The sequence below is a fragment of the Carcharodon carcharias genome, chromosome 7 (genome assembly GCF_017639515.1).
Source record: "Carcharodon carcharias isolate sCarCar2 chromosome 7, sCarCar2.pri, whole genome shotgun sequence".
In the NCBI taxonomy this organism is placed as follows: Eukaryota; Metazoa; Chordata; class Chondrichthyes; order Lamniformes; family Lamnidae; genus Carcharodon; species Carcharodon carcharias.
Genome location: NC_054473.1, coordinates 78,766,833 through 78,788,650, shown reverse-complemented (window position 1 = coordinate 78,788,650; position 21,818 = coordinate 78,766,833). Strand labels below are relative to the sequence as shown.

Genomic DNA, 21,818 nt, shown 5'->3' with positions numbered 1-21,818 from the left:
GTACACATCCTGGATCTTCATTCCATGTCCTCTGACAGTCTACCTCTCAAATAGCTTCTGGACATCACTCGCTATATCTGCCTCCGAACTTGGACAGCAGCTTGTCGATGCTTCTGCTAACTCCACCCTACCTACATCACTGTTATCCCACCATGGGATCGCTGACTTTAACTCTGGGCTCTGTCCTAATACCTCCTATTTCCTGTTTTCTGTTAGGTCTTTATGTAACTTGACCTAAGTAACTTGAGATTTTCTTGAATCCATTCATGTTTGCAGTTTGGCTGCCAATCCAGACCACAGCCTAACACTCCGTTTCCACATTTGGTCTTTCTTTTTTTTATCCCTTTACCCTTCCTAGACCTCTTCTATCATCTTCCTTTCACTTCTCCACTCTCTCAGGTACTCTGCAGCTCAATTCCCTACCTCAACCTTTCAGCACTCATCAGCCTTCCTGCTCTCTTGCTGCCTTCCCCCTTTGATTCCCACTTTAGATAAGTCTAAAGCTTCTCCCTTTGCTTCTCCTGGCATCTTCCAAAGGGTTCATCGAGGCATTTGGCACTGGCTCATTATGAGCAGCAGCCCTAATTGCCTATCCCAGTACTTCTGCCGGGAACTAATTTTGACTATCCCCTTCCTCTCCAACTCATCCGTTCCCACTGCTGACTCTGTGGACTCTGCCAGTAGATCAGCTCTCACCAGCCTGCTATGCATCTCCCTTCTGAACAAGCCCCTATCCTTAATGAACCTTTTGTGGATGATTTCATCAACATTATACGATCATGGTCTTTATGGAAACCTGGCTGAGGGGTTATGACACCTTTACCCTGCCTGGCTGTATCTTCCAACATTTGCCCTGCCAAGACATCATGGTGGCAGTTTGGTGTTTATCACCAGATCATACCTTGGCCTGATCCCCTACTCTTCTGGTACTTTCTCCTCCTTTGAGCACCTCACCTTGTTCCACACCCTCACCTTTCATTCTCTATCACTCTCCCAAGTATGATAAAAATTTTCTCACCAAGATATCTTCACTACTTTCGTTTGCCAACCTCTGCACCAAATGATTTCTCAACCTCCATCTCAATTCATCACGCTCTCTTTCCTATGGATTCACTGCCCTCTTAATCTCCTTAATCTCTTCCTCTATGCAAACTCCCAATCCCATATTTACACCATCTCCTTGATGTTGCCACCTCACATGATCTTGCTAGTCCAATCATATCAATCACAGATAAAGCCATCTCTGATCATTTCCTTGCATCAATCTTCACTCATATCCTTCTTCACCCCAGTCTTACCTCCTTCATATCCACCACTGGATAAAACTATTCACCAATTCACCTAAAATTGCACTTTCAAAATCCCAACTGTCCAACCTATCATCCTCCATTCATCACAACATTTCTGCAGCTACTGATTGCTTGATTGTGCCCTCACCTCCACCTTTAATGTGGTTCCTAATAAAACCGTTATTCTCTTTCACCCTGGCCATTCTCCTTGGTACAGCCTTCATTTCCACTCCCTTAAGTCCAAGTAAGAGACTTGAAATGATGTGGCAGACAACATAAGCCATCGACTTACTCCTGGAGATTAATTTTGCTAATTTTCTCCCTTCCTCCTCAATCCTTCATACACTGGTTATACTGGGCTGCATTTCCATGGGTATTGGTGGCATCCAGCCACTCTTGTGTGAGACTAGACAGCAAGTGTCAGCAGAATATCAACTGAGAGGTTGACAGTTGAATCCAATTTTGTCTTCACTAAACATTCACCCACAAACCACTGTACAGCATCTCTAAAACTCTGGAAAAACTCAAACAGGTCTGATAGCATCTGCGGGGAGGAATACAGTTCATGTTTCGAGTCTGTATGACACTTCATCAGAACTAAATATAGAAATGTGGTGAAATATAAGCTGGTTGAGGGGGGTGGGACAGGTAGAGCTGAACATAGGGCCAGTGATAGGTGGAGGCAAAGAAGAGGTTACCAAAGATGTCATAGACAAAAGGACAAAGGGGTGTTGATGGTGGTGATATTATGTAAGGAATGTGCTAATGGTGAAATTAAAGGTAGAAAGCAGGACAAGCAAGTGACAGATGGCTCAAGTGGGGGTGGGGTGGGGGGAAGGGATTCATTACAAGCCTACCGACTCCCACAGCTACCTCGACTACAGCTCCTCACACCCCGCTTTCTGTAAGGACTACATCCTGTTCTCTCAGTTCTTTCGCCTCCGTCGCATCTGTTCTGATGATGCCACTTTCCAAAACAGTTCCTCTGATGTGTCTTTCTTCCTTCCTTAAACAAGGTTTTCCACCCACGGTGGTTGACAGGGCCCTCAACTGTGTCCGGCCCATCTCCCGGGCATCCGCCCTCATTCCTTCCTCTCCCTCCCAGAACCATGATAGGGTCCCCCTTGTCCTCACTTATATCCCACCAGCCTCTGCATTCAAAGGATCATCCTCCGCCATTTCCACCAATTCCAGCATGATGCCACCACCAAACACATCTTCCCTTCACCGCCCCCCCCCCCCCCCCCCCCCCCCCCCCCACCACCGGTGGCTTTCCACAGGGATCATTCCTTCCGGAATACCCTGGTCCACTCCTCCATCACCCCCTACACCTTAACCCCCTCCTATGGCACCTTCCCATGCAACCGTAGAAGGTGCAACACCTGCCCCTTTACCTCCCCGCTCCTCATCGTCCAAGGGCCCAAACACTCCTTTCAAGTGAAGCAGCACTTCGCTTGCACTTCCCTCAATTTAGTCTACTGCATTCGCTGCTCCCAATGAGGTCTCCTCTATGTTGGAGAGACCAAACGCAGACTGGGTGACTGCTTTGCGGAACACCTTCGGTCTGTTCGCAAGCATGACCCAGACCTCCCTGTCACTTGCCATTTCAACACACCACTCTGCTCTCATGCCCACATCCTTGGCCTGCTGCAATGTTCCAGTGAAGCTCAACACAAACTGGAGGAACAGCACCTCATTTTCCGACTAGGCACTTTACAGCCTTCCTGACTTAACATTGAGTTCAACAACTTCAGATCATGAACTCTCTCCTCCATCCCCACCCCCTTTCCGATCCCCCTTTTTCCAATAATTTATAATTTTTAAAATATATTTTTCTTTTCCCACTTATTTTTAAATTTATTTCGATCTATCGTTTTTATCTCCACCATTTAGCCCATCTCGATCCCTTCCCCCCCACCCCACCCCCACTAGAGCTGTCACTTGCTTGTCCTGCCTTCTATCCTTAATGTCACCATTGTCCCATTCCTTAAATAATATCACCACCGTCAACACATCTTTGTCCTTTTGTCTAAGACATCTTTGGCAAACTCTTCTTTGCCTCCACCTATCACTGGCCCTCTATCCAGCTCTACCTGTCTCGCCCCCTTCAACCAGCTTATTTTTCACCACATTTCTATATTTCCTTAGTTCTAATGAAGAGTCATACGGACTCGAAAGGTCAACTGTATTCTTCTCTGCAGATGCTGTTAGACCTGCTGAATTTTTCCAGCTATTTTTGTTTTTGTTTCAGATCTCCAGCATCCACAGTATTTTGCTTTTATCTCTAAAACTCTGCTGTCTGTTGTCTTAACTTGCACCAAGTCCTGTTCCCCTATCAGCCTTGTGCTCACTGACCTGAATTGGCTCCCAATCAAGCAGCATCTTGATTTTAAGGTTGTCATGTTTTTAAATCCCTCCATGGCCCCACCCCTCCCTATCTCTGTAATCTCCTCCAAGCCCACAACTCGTTGAGACATCTGTGCTCATCTAATTCTGGCCTCTTGAGCATCCCTGATTTTAATCCAACATTGGTAGCCACGTCTTGACTTACCTAGTCCCTCCCTCTCTACATCGCTTTCCTTCTTTAAGACACTTCTTAAAATCTACCTCTTTAATCAAGCTTTTGGTTATCTGGCCTAAAATCTTCTAATATGGCTTGATGTCAAATTTTGTTTTATAATGCTCCTGTGAAGCCCCATGGGACATTTTATTATGTTGAAGGCACTTTAGAAATATAAATTGTTGTTGCTGTTTTTGTTCCCTAGTTGGTTCTTAACATACTGATCTAGAAAAATAGCATACATTTCATGAACTGATCCTCCACACTATTACTTCAAATTTTGTCAGTCTATGTAAAGATTAATGTTTCCCCATGATTACTGTATTACCCTTCTCACATGCATCTCAAATTTCTTGAGTTATATTCTTCCCTACACTACAACTGCTATTAGAAGCCCTATAAACATTCTCTGCCTCTTGTTGTTTCTTAGCTCCATCCAAATTGGTTCTACTTCTTGATTTTCTGAGCTATGGTCCATTCACTATACTGTCTTTGTCCCATCCTATACTATCAAGGATACCCCTGCTCCTTTTCCCTTTTGCCCAACTTTTCTAAAATTTAAGTATCTTGGATTATTTAGTTCCTTACCTTGGTCACATTGCAACCAGGAGGAGGATTTTCCCCTTGTTGGGTGGGCCTGCCCAGGAACGGCCACAAAACCAACCGCTGCCCGTGATCGGGCTCCAACTGCAATTTCACACAGGTTTGCCAATTGACGGCCAGCTAGTGTGAAAGGCGTACTAAGGGCCTCAGTGCTGCCAAGATGGGGGCGGGAGGAGCACAAGCACTAAAGTGTGTGCATGCACAGGAGAACTAACAGCTCCCTGAAGGCACAGAGCTGCCTCAGGGGGCTGAAGGATTTTAAAATGCAAAATAAACATTTTACCTATAATATAAACATGTCCTTACATGTGACTCAGTCACATGAAGAGCGGCATGTAAAAAAGGATGTTAAAATGTTTTAATAGTCTTTTTAGTAACCGTTGGAAACCACATCCCGCCTGTGGATGAAGTTTTGTTAAAATTGCAAAGGCTGCCTGGCCTATTTGTCTGTCCGCCAACCAAAAAGTTGAGCAGGCAGTGAAAAATGCAACTTAATTACTTAAGGGCCTTAATAGGCCTCTTAATTGTCAGCGGGCGAAAGATTGCGCGAGTGCACGATGACCTTGGGATGCTTGCCCGACGTTATTGCATGCTATTTCACGCTAGGGCCTGTCAGGTGCATGCCCACACACTGAGCTGAAAATCCAGGCCCAAGTCTCCATAATGACTATTTCATGAAATCTATTAATTTCTATCTGTGCTATTAATTTCCTAATTTGTTGTGAATGCTTCAGGCATTCGGTCTGATATAGTGTCTTTAGCTTTGACCTTTTTCTAATTTCCTTGACATCACCTTAGTCACCAATGCCTTATTACCTTTGTTACTCTCAGTGTCTATTCCTGACCCAGATGGTTTATTTTTACCCAAAATGCTGCTCTGTCCCAGAGCCCTGGCATTTCCCTTGCTGGTTTTTATTTTACAATTTACTCTTTCCTGAATGCTCTCATTTCCTCTTTATTAGTTTAAAGCCCTGTCTACTGCCCTAATAATTTGATTTCTCAGGACACTGCTCCCAGCCCAGTTTAAGTACAGCCTGTCCCAGTTGAACAGCTCCCTCTTTCCCCAGTATGCCCATTATGTAAAATCCCATTATGTGAAGACTCCCACACCACTCTTTCAGCCATGCCATTAATCTTCTAATCTTTTTATCCCTAGGCCAATTGATGTTGGCTCAGGTAACAATTCCAAGAGTATTACCTTTGAGGTTCTGTGTTTTAATTTGAACCTTAACTTCTCAAATTCTCTCAACAGAACATAATTCCTAATTCTACCATGTCATTGGTTCATACGTGGATCCCGACAGCTGGATCCACGCCCTCCCACTCAAAGTTCTTCTCCAGCCATGAGATATCCTTCACCCTGGCACCAGTCTTTCAAATTTCTGACCTTGGTTGCAGAGAACAGTATCTATTCCTCTGACTATATTGTTCCTTATAACCCCATGCCTTTTTTATGCCCCTCACTTGAACGACTTACCGCACCATTGTGTTATGGTCAATTTGGAACTAGAACTAGTTTCCAGCATTTTCTATTTTTAAACCAGGTAAATACTCTAAAGGTATTTATACTTATTATAGAACAAAACATCCACCCTGCAGCCCTGCTTCTCATGCACATAAGTGGCAGGTGCCTTGTATCTGTTGGTCAAAGTCAAGAGCTGGGACATCTCCACTACTACATCCTGGACCTCCATATCTGCCTGATTGGGAGTCACAGCTCCCCTGTCGCTGATCATTGAGCAACTCTAAAATTCTACTTAAGTTAAGGAGTGTGACTACCTCCTGGAACAAGGTGTCAGACTGACTCTTCCCCCTCTCTGATGCCCCACAATATCTCTAGCTCAGACTCCAGCTCATCAAGCCTAAATCAAAGCTTCTCAAGCCGCAGACTTTTACAGCAGATATAGTTGTCTAGATCGCAATGTTCTCCACAAACAACCACATGCTGCAATTACAGCACACCACCTACCCTGCCCTGTCTATTTAATCTTATTTATTTGTTGATTTGATTAGTTAATTGTTTTATTAATTGAATTGATTGTTCTAGTTTTATTAATCAATTAGTTTATTTAGTTTAAGTTACAATTTAGTACTGTAAAGTAATACCAAGTTACAGTTTCCTAGCCTAGAGACAAAAAAAACTGTAAAACTGTAATACTCATCGTTACAGTGGAATTTTCTAGTGTGTGGATGTAACTGAGAAGATATTGGTTGGTGCAGATATAGGAGTTAATTGTTAGGATGCGTGTGTACTCTTATTTACCAGATAGAACTGATTTTTGTATGTATGGCTATTTTCTGTAAATAGCAAGCATGTGAATTCAAATTGATCAAATTTATGAAATAAATTATAATCAGTAAATAAATACCATCAAAGGATTATCAAAGAATAACAACAGACCATGTTAAAATGTCTCTATCAATGCAAGTAGCACTAAAAACTCGTATTTGGAACTAGTTTCCAGCATTTTCTATTTTTAAACCAGGTAAATACTCTAAAGGTATTTATACTTATTATAGAACAAAACATCCAATTGAATAAGAATGTTAAGTTCCGGAAACACTCAGCAGGTCAAATGGTATCTGTGGGGAAAGCAACAGAGTTGGTGTTTCACGTGAATCAAGGCTGGCTGGAAAATGTTGTAGATTCATCAGCTTTTGGGCAGATGCAGAGCCAGGAGAAAAAGGGGAAGGGAGAGCAAAGAACTTTAACTTCTTCCATTCTGATGAAAGTTCATTCACTTGACACATTAATTTTGTTTCTCTTTCCAAAGATCCTGTCTGCTGAGTATTTCCATTAATTTCTGTTTTTACTTCAGATTTTCAGCATCTGCAGTATTTGCTTTGGTATTATTTGAATGGATAGATTTAATGCTAGGCAGGATTTCCATTTGAAAATCAGAAGTGTTATTGGGTGAGTGGAGGCAGGGGGTGGGGGAGGTGGTTGGTGTGTGGCATGCATACATTTACTGAAAATGCTTAATAAAGCCCTTGCTCATTCTGTATGAGAGATATATTCAAAGCTGCAAATGGCCTTTGTACAAAATGATCAGGGAACTGGCATCATCCAGTTTCCTGTTCATAAGGCTTATGCTGTTTCCGCACATCAGAAGTTCCAGCCATATTGGCCCATATCTTCCAGTCTCCAGATTGTTGGAGACCAGACATATGACTGAGGATGCACGTCGGTACCCTGTGGAAGCCCTGATGCGCTGACCTACATGAGAATTACCTGCGAAGTTTCAATTCTGATGGGCAATTCTCCTGCTCCCTGGGACCCTCCACAAATGTCTCCGACTCTGAGTTAGAGTCAGAGACTTTGGACGGTTCTGATGTACTTAACTGAATAGTTACCCAGGAAATGTTAGACAGATTAAAACCTGGTCTAACTCCTGAGTAACTAGGGAACTGACTCCCCCACTCCCCCCAATCACTCTCACTGACCCCACGACTACCCCACTGATCCAACCCGACTACCCCCCCCAACCATCCAACCACCCAACCCAGCCAGGCCCAATCACCTAATTACCACCTTGACCACCAAACTTTCCCTCCATCCTCCTGACCACCCAACTACAAACACCCTCCAGACCCAACCCAACTACCCTCCTGACCACCCGACTACCACCTCACCCACCTACCACCTCACCAGATACCCATTCACTCATTCATCCACTGACCCATTCATTAACATTCAAACTGACATTTCTTACCATACGTAGCTGGTGCCGTAAAAAGGCAGCACGTCCTGACTTCCCCCTGGCCCTACTCTCCTGTGACTGAGTTCCCCAAGGAATGCTATGCTTCGCATTTCTGGGATAGCTGGGCTCAGAATGTCCCAGAAGAAATGGGGAATGGTGTTAAGTTGGGGAGAATGTTTGAGCGGAGTGGCAGTCTGATGATGATTGCCACTTCTTGGAAGATCCAGGCCGTTATTCTAAATCACATTTGAAAACAAACTTAATTACTCTTTTATTAGATCTCAAGAGGAATTTTGAGGCCAATGAGCTGGCAAAAACTTCATGAAGCTTTCAGAGATTTTAGTTACACGTGAATGTGCCTTGGTGGCAAGGTAGAAAGAAAAAAAAATATGGAACAGTGTTGGTGTGTTGAAAGGAATGAATTTTAAACCATTGACTTTCCAATGCTGGAGTTGATTACCTCAATAAGCCAATTCAATTAAAATAAACATACCTTTTCATTTGCCATCTTCTGTCTCATCCAGTTGTTGAAAGTAAAATAGCTTGCAGCATCACCAGTGCAACCTACACTCCACACCAAGGAGAAAATAAACCATGGCTCTATTAAGTCACCCAGAAGTTTCAGTTTTTCACGTGGAGGGCCTTTCTCTCCCTGTTCAAAGAAAGATAAGATGCTTTATTTTTTTTTAATTGAGAAATGCAGTTGAAATGCTAAATTACACAATGCAAGAGTAGCCAGATTTGAGGAATCATAGAGAATAAAGAGTGAATCCATGAATAATGGATGGTGATGCCAAGCTTATAGGAGGCAGGTGGGAGCAAAAGCCAAAGCCAGGAAAGAATTCTACAGTTTTCAAATGTAGGGAAAGAAGCTGGAGTTCAACACAGACTCGATAGACCAAATAGCCTGCATCTGTGCAGGAACAACTTGCATTTACATAGCTCCTTTACCGTAGTAAAACATCTCAGTGGAACATTATCAAACAGATTTGACACTGTGCTATATAAGGAGATATTAGATTAGGTAGGTTTTAAGGGGCATGTTACTGAATAGAGAGGTTGAGAGGCAGAGAGATTTATGGAAGGAATTCCAGAGTTTAGGGCTTCTGAAGTTGAAGGCATATCTGCCAATGGTGGAGCAATTAAAATTTGCACTGAGCTCAGATACCTTGATTGGTTGCTGGGCTCGAGGGGGTTACAGAGAAAGGGAAGTGCAAAATCATTGAGGAATTTGAAAGCAGGGTGATAATTTTGAAAATTTTCAACTGTTCAACTGGGAGTCAGTATAGATCAGCAAGTATAGAGGTGAAGGATTATTGGGACTTGGTGTGAATTTGGACACAGGCAGCAAAGTTTTGGATGAGCTCAAGATTAAAGAGGGTGGATGATGAAAGGCTGACCAGAAGAGCATTAAAATATTTGAGTCTAGAGGTAGACAAGGCAAAGATGGGGCTTCAGCAGCAGATGAGCTGTGGCATGACGGAAACAGGCAATATCAGTAAGAAACAATATAATGAATCTTGATTTCAACATGGTGATGATGAAGGAAGGGGAAGAAGGAAGAGTGATTAGAAGTTTAATTGAATAATTTGATCATCTCTTTTGTACCATGGATCTGATAATAATATTGGTCGCTTTCAAAGCGTTTTTTTTTTAATTGATTCCTATTGCTTATTACCAGTTCTTCGGCTTGTTCCAAAAAAAATCAACAATAATTTGACAAGTTAATGGATTCCTAAAATACAATGGCCCTGATATTTATGGGGAAGAAAGGGAGTGCTGGGAAATCTGAAAATGACTGAAGAACCCAAAGAGGCCAAGAATGTGGAGATCTTGCCAAATTTATTGTTAGGACCTCATTATAATTTTTTGTGCAGTTTCCTGCCTGGCAACTGGGAAAGTTCAACAATTGGCAAGCGGCCAAGGAGAGAACACTAGCGATGGATAAGTCAACTAGGCCCAGAGTGTTAGGAGAGATAAAATTGTTGTCTTAACAGCACCTGTCCTACCTAATTATCGTCAGTAGGTGTGGGAACCACTGATTTTTTTAAATGAAAGTATAATATAATTGACTTTGATAATAACCTACCCCTCAACAAAGGGAGGGAGTATCAGGGAGTTAAAGAATGCATCCCCAACACACTGCTCCCAGTTGATGGGGTCCATCTCCATGGGCTGCTACTGCTGACATTCCCTCCTGGCCATCAGTTCTTCTTAAATTTGGCCTGCTGTTGGATGGGAAACTGCATAAAAATAATAATGAGGTCCCGCCATTAAGTTCGGCAGGATCTCCACAACCCCAGTTTTGCTGGGTTCTTTAGCCATTTTCAGACTCTTCAAATCCTCCCTGTAAACACTGGTGCTGGTTGTATCTTAGAAATCTTTTGACTCCTTAAATTATTAGGTTTTTTTTGGAATATGACAAAGAACTGATAATGAGCAATAGGAAACAAATTATTTTTAAAAATTGGAAGTGAATTATTGCTGCAGTAAAAATAGTATAAAAATAAAAATGTACTGAGCAGTACAATAACATGTGAGTGCAGAACACCTTTAAAGGCATAATGCTATGTAGGAAATAGTATATACCTAAAACCAGCAAACCCAGACCAAACAGGGAAGGTAGTACAGTAGTAATGTTAATGCTTTGGAGAATGGAGTTCAAATCCCACCACAACAGCTTGTGGAATTTAAATTTAACTAATTAATAAAGGTGGAATTAAAAGCTTGTCTCAGTGATAATGACCATGAAACTACCATTCTGTTATAAAAACTCATCTGGTTCACTAACGCTGTTTAGGGAAGGAAATCTGGAGATATGGCCTGCATGTGACACCAGACACACATCAATATAGTTAAATCTTAACTGTCCACTGAAATGGCCTAGCAAGCCACTCAGTCGTACAAAACCACTACAGGAATGTTGAGAAAGAATAAAACCAAACTGACCACCTGTCATTGACCTATGTTATGCTCCCCAGCTGAGGCTACCCTTGGATATGCCAGATCCCAGAGTGGAACCCAGCTTGATAGATCCTAACTTTTAATTTGTTTGTTTAGATATGTGGAGTGGGGCTACTGAACAGAATCACTGGAGTCAGCTAATAAACTTTTAACGAAAGAATAGAACATTTATTCAACAAGAAAAGATGAACTATATTACATTACTCCTTCACCACAACTATACCTTTACAGATATATACAGATTCATAAGGATAACCCAAGTTACACAAAAGTTATCATACTCTAATGTCCACAATAAGTACACAGTCCATGTACCAATAAGCACCCTGTGGTCAGACACACCACAGTCTGAAACCAAGTGATAGATGCCACCCCAGACAGATGCAATGGGTCTCTCCTCAACTCCCCCCACACGCATGTCACATCTTAAGCCAACCGGTCTCAATGCATTCCATCCTTCACACTCTCCAAGAACTCGTTCTGGAATCTTCTCCAAAACCCATGCTTTTTCTCAGACGCCTTCCGCAACGGTCCACCTCCAGGGTTTCGAACTCTCCTTCTGATGTTCCTCTTCCCTGGGTCACCACATGCATTCAAGCTGACTTCCACACACTCTCTCTCATCGACTCAGCCATCAAAAGTACACCACTGCCCATAGCCAAGAATTACAGACCTTCCGTTGTCTCTTTAGATCTTCTTGCCTCTTGCAAACTGTTCTCGCTTTAAATCCTCTCTCCCCCTCACTCTTAACTTTACTAATAGGGCCTTTTCCAGGTTTCTGTCCGTTCTTTGACTGGAAGGTCTGCTTGGGACTTTCTCTTGTTCCACTCCCTTGGATTTTGGAGTCTTTTCTTTAGCTTGAGACTGCCTATTTGTCCCCTTTGCTCCAGTCTCTCTTAGCAGCTACTTTCAAAACCAACTGTGCTCAACGGCTTCCAAAATCAAACTGCTGTTTCTCTTCTGTATATGTCTATGGGAGCGACCTGCCTCTCTGGACCCCTGTTATTAGGCAATAGCCCAATTCTTGTACTCTTGTTAGCTTAACCTAGCTGCAACAGTTATAAAAAACCTCATGAGAAATGCAGGTACCTTTTTAAAGTGAGACTAAAAGTCCACTTGACCTTTCTTAACACACTGATACAGAAATACAAATTAAACTTAAATTTTAAAGCTAAAACTCATTCCTAACATCTACAAGTATCAATGTAACTTATTTAAACTATCTCTATTTCCTAATGCCTAGGCACCAGAAATGACAATGGATCACTCTGCCCAGTTGACCCTGCAAAGTCCTACTTACTAACATCTGGGGACTTATGCCAAAATTGGGAAAGCAACAGCATGTCATGGTCATACCAAATCATACAACCAATGTTGCATAGTTTTCAATCATCACCTCTGGGATATCCTGTACCACCGGCAGAACAGACCCATTAGAGGTGGTGACATGGTGGTCTGAAATTAGGAAGGAGTTGCCCTTGGAGTCCTCAACATTGACTCTGGATCCATGAAGTCTCAAGGCATTGGATTAAACATGGCAAAGAAACCTCCTGCTGATTCCCACCTGCCACTCTCCCTCAGCTGATGAATCAGTACTCCTCCATGTTGAAAAGGCATTGACAGTGGTAAGGGTACAGAATATACTCTGGGTGTGGAACTTTAATATCCATCAGCAAGCATGGCCCATTAGCATCACTACTGACCAATCCTGAAGGACATATCTGCCAGACCAGGCCTTTGGTAGGTGGTAAGGGAACCGTCAAGAAGGAAAAACATTCTTGACCTTGCCCTCACCAATCTATCTGTTGCAGATGCACCTGTTCGTGACAGTATTGGTAGGAATGTCCACCACACAGTCCTTGTGGAGACCAAATCCTGTATTCACTCTGAGGATACCATCTATCCTGTTGTGTGACATTACCACCAGGATAAATAGAATAGATTCAGCACAGATGTAGCAGCTCAAAACCGGACATCCATGTGGAGCTGTGAGCCATCAGCAGCAGCAGAATTGCATTCAGCCACAGTCTGTAACATACGAACATACGAATTAGGAGCAGGAGTAGGCCACTTGGCCCCTAGAGCCTGCTCCGCCATTCAATAAGATCGTGGCTGATCTGGCTGTGACCTCAACTCCACATTCTCACCTACTCCTGATAACCTTTTATCCCCTTGCTTATCATAAATCTATCCAGCTCTGCCTTAAAAATATTCAAAGACTCTGCTGCTACTGCCCTTTGAAAAACTCTTGGTCTGGCAAACATCTCACTCCATTGGGAGCCGCCTAAGATCTCCTGCCTGCCTCAGCAGCACTCACCTCTCCTGGTAGTTCTGCTCAGGCTTCAGAATTGCCAGTCCTTTGAATGCGCTGGCAGCATCAGGAGCCTGTCCATTGTCCTTAATTGGACAAAGGCCCACACGTGGCCAATTAGAAGGCTATCTCTGGTAAAATTGTCAAGCTGATTCTCCGCCTGCAATTGCAGGTTCAATTCCTGCTTTTCATCCTAATATATGGGTCCTGAAATCCTCAGTAAAATGTTAGTTATGTCCCTTTTTTTCTACTGCCATTATGTAATCTTTAATTAGCACAGTACCCCATCACACCCACATTCTTTCATCTCTATCCTTTCTAAATATGTTAAATCCTACAATATTGAACGGCCAATCATGTTCTTTAAGTAGCCACGATTCAAGTATCTATATTATGCTTTTATTTAATTCTTTTATATGATTTGGGTATTGCTTCAAGACCCTTGAGAAGATGGTGGTGAGCTGCCTTCTTGAACTGCTACAGCCCATGTGGTGTAGGTACACCCACAGTGGTGCTGGGAAGGGAGTTCCAGGATTTTGATCCTGTGACAGTGAAAGAACAGCAATATAGTTCCAAGTCAGGATGGTGTGTGACTTGAAGGGGAACTTGCAGGTGGTGGTGTTCCCTCGCGTCTGCTGCCCATGTCCTAGGTGTAGAGGTCACGGGTTTGGAAAGTGTTGTCGAAGGAGCCATAGTGAGTTGCTGCAGTAGATCTTGTATAGCACACCGCTGTCAGTGTGCGTCGATGGTGGAGGGAGTGAATGTTTAAGTTGGCGGATGGGGTACTGATCAAGCAGTACCTGGATAGTGTTAAGCTTCTCAAGTGTTTTTGGAGCTGCACTCATCCAGGCAAGTGGAGAGTATTCCATCACACTTCTGACTTGTGCCATGTAGATGATGGACAGAGTTTGGGGAGTCAGGAGGTGAGTTACTTGCCTTACAATTCCCTGCCCATGACTTGCTCATGGAGCCACAGTATTTATATGGCTGGTATAATTAATTTTCTGGTCAATGTTAACCCTCAGGACGTTGATAGTGGGAGATTCAGTGATAGTAATGCCATTGAATATCAAGGGGAGATGATTAGATTCTCTCTTGTTGAAGATGGTCATTCCCTGCCATGCATGTTACTTGTCACTTATCAGCCCAAGGCTGAATATTGTCCTGGTCTTGCCTCATATTCAGCAGACTGCTTCAGGGTCTAACACTTTGCTTCACGTTATTGCCTGCAGTTTCCCCTGTTTTGTTTCAGATGCTATGCACATCATTGTGCAGGAAATTTAATTTGCTTTCATTAATTGTTCCATTCACTTTACTTTTAACAGTCATTTTATACTTGGGCTTTATAACTGTGTCGTTCCCTGACCGTTTATGTTACTCTTATTCTTTACCTTGTTCTGACCTCTAGTCTTATTTCTTATTTGTTTTATTTTCAGGTCTTATATTAATTTTACAAGATCCCTCCCCCATTTTGTTAGTTTAGAGTCTTAAACACAACTCTATTTATACTTTCTGCTACTCTGGTCCCAGGCTGGTTTAGGAGGAAGCTATCCCAATGGTACAAGTGTACAGTTTTATCCTGTCCCAATGCTGGTACCAGTATCCCATGGAATGGAACATCTTTAAGCCCTGCATTCACATTCCTGATTTATCTATCCCTATACCTATTAGCTTGTGGTTCAGGTAATAGTCTTGAGTGAGGGCCAGATTTTTAATTTAGTTCCTACATATTCCTTTAGTAAGTGGGCTCAAAACTGAGGGTAGCAAATATTCTGAACAATTATTTCCTCCAAGTATGCATAAGGGAAGACATATATCCTCCCCAGAGTTGTCTCAAGCAAGATTAAAATCTTTACAACTGAGATGGTAGTTGCAGAGTTGCAGACATACTAAAAGGGTTAAAAACTAGTATATCTGCAGGGGTAGATTACATTTGCCTTAAAATGCTAAAGGGACCGGAAGTTTAATAAAGCACTGACAATCATTATAAGATAGTCACTGAAAAGTGGGGGGAAATATTGGATAGGCTAATGTGGTGTCCATATTCAAAATAGAATTATAAAACAAACAAAATTAATCACAAACAAATCAGTTTTGCTTCAGTCAAATCCAGTTGCTTTCTACTGAAGTGCCAAACAGCCCAGCTGTTTTATTATTTTCTTTTTGCAATGATAATTATCTTGTGAAAACTTGAAGCTTTTCCACACAGCAATAACCAAATTAATAGCACACAGCATGCATTCAGAAGAGGACCCTAATTGTCTAATTCACCTACTCTCTTTGAGGAAGTGACACTCCAAGAGTACTGTGGTAAGCCTACAATGTGTTCCACCATGAAGTTTAACAGTTAATTTAAAATCAGTAGGAATTCAGTGTAAATTGTGGGTAGGGATAAGAAATTGACTGATGAGACAGAAAACAATGAGTACTTGATGGAAGGATAACATTTGAAGGGGGAAACTACTGAATGGGGTGCCTTACGGATAAATTATATCTATTTATAATTTACATGAATGAATAGGACTTAGAAACCCAAAGCAAACTGGTGATATGTATTCATGCATTATCTTAATGTGATGGAGTTTGAGTATCTGCAGCACATAATGACACTATAAACTTGTTCTCGTCAACTGGCTATACCTTATGTTGGTCTTCTTCAATTGTGCCATGCAATATGCTACAGATACCAAACTAGGAGGGGCAGTGGAATCAGAAGGAGATGGCTCAGAAATAACACAATAATATAGGAAAAAATAGTTAGTGGGCAGATGAGATTTAATACAGACAAATATAAGTGTTGCACATCAGAGAAAAGGATAAAACCCGTAATCCATGAATCTGAAAGAGAACTATCTGTCCTAGAAGACTTAATGCTCAAGATGTTCAACTAATACAGAGCCCCAATTTGAAAACCCAAGATGATGTTGAACCAAATAGCTAAAACAGCAGAATACAATTTAGTGGAAGTCATGATTAAAATGTACAGTGATCTACTAAAAGCACCTCCATCCATTTCTGACCTCCAAGAAATAAGAGAGACAATCCAACCTGGAGATGATGTCACAAGAATGATCCTGAGTGTTGGAGCTCTCAGTTAAGAGCATAAACTGAAGAAATCTTGGCTCTTTAGCTTTGAAAGGTATCATCTGAAAGATGATCTTATGGAGGTAATAGCATCTATTAGATAGTACCTTTTTTGATTAATTCATGGGAATGTGGGTGTTGCTGGCAAAGCCAGCATATATTACCCCACTCCTAATTGTCCTTGAGAAGGTGGCAGTGAGCTAGTTTCTTAGACTGCTGTAATCTATTTGGAGAAGGCAGTCCCATTGCTTATATAGGCAGATTTTGACCCAGCAATGATGAAGGAATGGCAATATATTTCCAAATCAAGATGGTGTGTAACTTGGAGAACTTGCAGGTGGGGGTATTCCCATGTGCTTGCTGTCCTTGTCCTTCTATGTTGTTGCAGTCACCTGATTGTCTGATGCTATCGAAGAAACCTTGGTGAGCTTTTACATATTTGAAAACATAGGATATGCAGGAACAGGGCATTCTGCCAATCAATCCATGCTGGCATTTGTGCTTCACTGTAACCTCATCTCATCATTCCTCATCTAATTCTATCATCATAACCCTCTATTCCCTTCTCCCTCATGTGTTTGTCTACCTTCCCATTAAATACATCTGTGCTATTTGCTTCAAACATTTCCTGTGGTAAGGAGTTCCACATTCGCACCACTCTTCGAGTAAAGAAGTTTCTTTTGAATTCCCTATTGAATCTCTTAGTGACTTTCTATATTGATGGTCTCAGGTTATGCTTTTCCCCATAAGTGGAAACATTCTCTTTATATTCACTCTGTCAAAACCTGTCAAGATTTTAAAGACTTCTATTAGGTCAGCCTTCTTTTTCAAGAGAAGAGATACCCAGCCTGACATGTATACCCACATATTTCTGATAGCATCTTTGTAAATCTTCTCTGCACCCTCTTTAGTGTCTCTATATCCTTTTTATAGTGTGGTGACCCGAATTGCACACAGTACTCTAAGTGTGGTCTAACTAAGGTTCAATCTAGGTTTAGCATAACTTATATGCTTTTCAATTCTATCCATCTAGAAATAAACCCCAGTTTGCTTTATATTTGGCCTTGCTAACCTGTGGCACAACTTTAAACATCTGGTGTAACTCTTTCAAGTCAAAACCAAATGAACTAAATTAACAAATCAAGGGACAAATTAAAAGGCAGCCCTTTAAAGGGAAACTGCAAAAGCAAAAGATAAAATTGAAAGGAAACTTACCAAACAACTGGTGTATTTGTACTCCAAAATCTCTTTACTCTTCTACCCTACCTAGATTCACATCTTTCAAGTGATAAGTGACCTTCCTATACTTCCTACCACCTCACGTGTTGAACTTCATTTGCCAATTATTTACCCATTCTGTCTATTAAGTCTATTAATGTCCTTCTGTAATTGGTTGCAGTCCTCAATATTGACCCCGCAAATGTGGTGTCATCCCCAAATTTAGAAACTGTGATCTTGATTCCAAAGTCCATCATCAAAGCACGTACTGTAGATAGTACACACAGCAGCCACAGTGTGAATGGAATGAAGGATTAAGGTAATTATGGAGAGCCAATCATGCAGGTTGCTTTATCCTGGATGGTGATAAGATTCTTGAGTGTTCTTGGATCTCAGAAGTCCAGGCAAATGGAGAGCATTCATTACATACTTGACTTGTGCCTTGTAGAAGGTAGACAGGCTTTGGGGAGTCAGAAGGTGAGTCACTCACCGCAGAATTCCCAACCTCAGACCTGCTCTTGCAGCTACAATATTTAGCCAGTTAATGCCATTAAATGTCAAGGGGAGATGATTAGTTTCGCTTCTGCTTGATTTGGCCATTGCCAGACACTTGGATGACACAATGAAACTTGCAACTTATCAACTCAAGTCTGAATATTATCCAGGTTTAGCTACTTACGGGCACCTACTGTTTCATTACTGAGGATTTGCAAATGGAACTGAACACTGCAATCATCAGTGAGAATTCCCATTTATGTCCTCATGAGGCACCTGAACTCTTGTAACGTTATTATGGGGCGGGATGATTGGCCTCCAACTACAGCTATCCTTCTTTGTGCTAAGTACGACTCCAGCCAGTGGAGATGTTTTTTTGAATCCCATTGTATTCAATTTTATTAGGGTTCCTTGATGTCACACTTGGCTAAATGCTGCTTGATGTTAAGGACTGTCACTCTAATCTCACATTTGGAATTCAGCAATTTTGTTCAAGTTTTGTCCAAAGATGTAATGAGGTCTGGAGCTGAGATGTCCTAAAGAAACACAAACTGAGCATCAGTGAACAGGTTATTGGTGAGTAAGTGCCACTGTTGATGATATCATCCATCACTTGGCTGCAGATTGAGAGTTGGCTGATTGGGCAGTAGTTGGCCAGAATGGATTTGTCCTGTCTTTTGTGGGCATGAGACACCTGGGCAATATGCCATATTCTTGGGTAGATGCCAGTATTGTAGCTATGCTTGAAGTGTTTGGCTAAGGACATGGTTAGTTCTCGAGCACAAGTTTTCAGTATAACAGTCAGGATATTGTTGGAGCCCATAGCCTTTGCTGTCTCCAGTGTGCTCAGCTGTTTCTTAATGTTTCACAGAGTGAATGGAATTGGCTGAAGACTGGCATCTACGATGCTAGGGACCTTTAAGCTAACAATGGTTGGCACGCTTTAGACTTGTCTTTTGTACTCACATGTTCAGCTCTACCATCATTGAGGATGAGGATATTCAGCCTCCTCCTTCCATTAGTTGTTTATTGCACACTACCATTCATGACAGGATGTGGCAGGACTGTAGAATTTTGATCAAATCCCTTGGCTGTGGGATCGCTTAGTTCTGTCTATCACATAATGCTTCCACTGTATGACTTGAATGTAGTCCAGTGCTGTAGCTTCACTAGGTTGACACTTCATCTTAGATATGACTAATGCTGGTTCTGGCATACTCTCCTGCAATGAGGTGGCACATTGTGGTGGAATATAATTCTGCTACTGTTGATGGCCCACAGCGCCTCCTGGATGCCCATTTTGGAGCTGCTAGATCTGTTCTGAATCTATCCCATCAAGCCTGGTGGTAGTGCTACACAACATGATGGAAGGTATGAAGACAGGATTTTGTCTCCACAAGGACGGCCCAGTGATCACTCTTAGTAATACTGTCATGGATACATGCATTTGTGACGGATAGGTTGGGAAGGATGAGGTCAAGTAGTTTTTTTTCCTGCACGCTGTTTCTCTCTCCACATGCTGTAGGTCCAGGCTGGCAGTTATGTTCTTTAGTACTCAACCAGCTTGTTTAGTGGTGATGCTGCTGACTCTTGATGAAAAACATTGAATATACGCTGGGTGGGGAACATCAGAGTACATTGAGGAGCACTGATTCATCAGTTGAGGGAGGCAGTAGGTGGTAACCAGAAGTTTCCTTGAAACTTCATGGGGTCCACATTCAATGGTGAGGACTCCAGGGCTATTCCTTTGTGACTGTAAAACACTGTACTGTCACTTCTGGTGGGTCTGTCCTGCCAATGAGACAGGACATACCCAGGGATGGTGATGGAGGAGTCTGAGACATCGGCTGAAGTATACATTCATTTATTTCAGTTTGCGGCTTGATTAGGCTTGAACTGGACTGGCCATATAAATACTGTGGTGACAAAAGCAGGTCAGAGGCTGGGAATTCTGCAGTGGGTAACTCAACTCCTAACTCTCCAAAGCCTGTCAACCATCTACAAGGCACAAGTCAGGAGTGTGATGGGATACTCTCCACTTGCCTGGATGAGTGCAACTCCAACAACACTCAAGAAGCTCAACACCATCCAGGACAAAGCAGCCTGCTTGATTGGCACCCAATTCACCACCTTCAACATTTATCCCCTCCACCACCAACACAGAATGGCAGCAGTGTTTATCATCTACAAGATGCACTGCAGCAACTCACCAAGGCTCCTTTAACAGCACCTTCCAAACCCTCAACCTTTACCATCTAGGAGGACAAGGGCAGCAGGCACGAGAATCTACTAATTTCCCCTCCAAGCCACACACCATCCTGACTTGGAACCTTTTCAGTATTGCTTCAGTGTCGCTGGGTCAAAATCCTGGAACTCTCTTCCTAAGAGCACTGTGAGTATATCTACACCACATGGACTTCAGCAATTCAAGGCGGCGGCTCACCACCACCTTTTCAAGGCAATTAGGGATGGGCAATAAATACTGGCCTAACCAGTGATGCTCACATCCCATGAAAGAAGAAAAAAAGTTTGTGAGACAGCTGGGCAAATCAGTCCCCAGATGTTATTAAGGTGGACTTTACAGGATCGACTAGGTTGGGCATGATTTTCTTGTATCTAAATCTGATGCCTAGTTTGAAGCCGAGTGATCTGTCTGGTTTTATTCCTGTTACTCTCTGTTACGGCAGCTAAGGGTCAAACATATTGCTGTGGACCTGCAGTCACATAGAGCTCAGAGCAGTTAATGGCAGTTTTCCTTCACTAAAGGACATTAGTAACCGGATGCATTTTTATGAGACTCTGATAGTTTAATGGCCATCATCACTAATACTTATTTTTATTCCAGGTGTTTCAGTGGAAAAGGATTAAGACAGGATTAAGAAAGGATTAAGCTAAATGTAATTTTAGGACTGATTTCAGGAAGATTTACTTCATATAGAGTAACCGGTACATGGAATGAACTCCTGGATACAGTAGTGAATGCAAAACAACAGATCAGATGAGAAAAGAGTAAGTTTCTGCATTCCATTTTAACCAGCACCAGCTGTCCTGTCCTCCACCAACCCAGTTTCCACCAAGTGAGGAAGTTAAAAGTTGAAACCATAGTTTCTTAAATAAAAACGTAGAGTGCATCAGCATCATGGCATGTGGAGAGAGAAACAGAGTTAATATTTTGAGTCTGATATGATTTTTTCAGAACTGAAGAGAGGTGGAAATGTGATACATTTTGTGCTGTTAAAAAAGGGGGGAGGGGCAAGTGGAACAAAAAGTTTAGATGGGGAGGGAGATTCAATATCAAAGATGTCATGGAACAAAAGGCAAAGGGAGTAGTAATGGCTGTAGTAAAGAAAAAAGCATTCGTCTGGAGTAGGTGTTAGTAGCAGATATAAAGGTCAACTCTTTCTGAAAGCAAAAACAAGATACAGGCTGGCACTTGGCAAAAAAAAATCAAGATGAGAACAGAGCTCATGATCTGAAGATGTTGAACACAATGTTGAGTCCAGAAGAATGTAAAGTGCCCAATCAGAAGATGAGTTGCTGTTCCTCCAGCAAATTAAATGGCGAATTAAAATGGCAAGCGACCGGAAGGTCAG

General features: G+C 42.2%; 1 protein-coding gene across 1 annotated transcript in view; it reads right to left on the bottom strand.

Annotated features, from left to right (window-relative positions):
- Window positions 1-21,818, bottom strand: part of dnah1 (dynein, axonemal, heavy chain 1) — a 524,711-nt gene that overhangs the window by 203,267 nt on the left and 299,626 nt on the right. Inside the window, exon 39 of the mRNA XM_041191637.1 lies at window positions 8,647-8,805. Coding sequence (XP_041047571.1) covers window positions 8,647-8,805 — 159 coding nt within the window. The remainder of the gene's footprint in view (window positions 1-8,646; window positions 8,806-21,818) is intronic.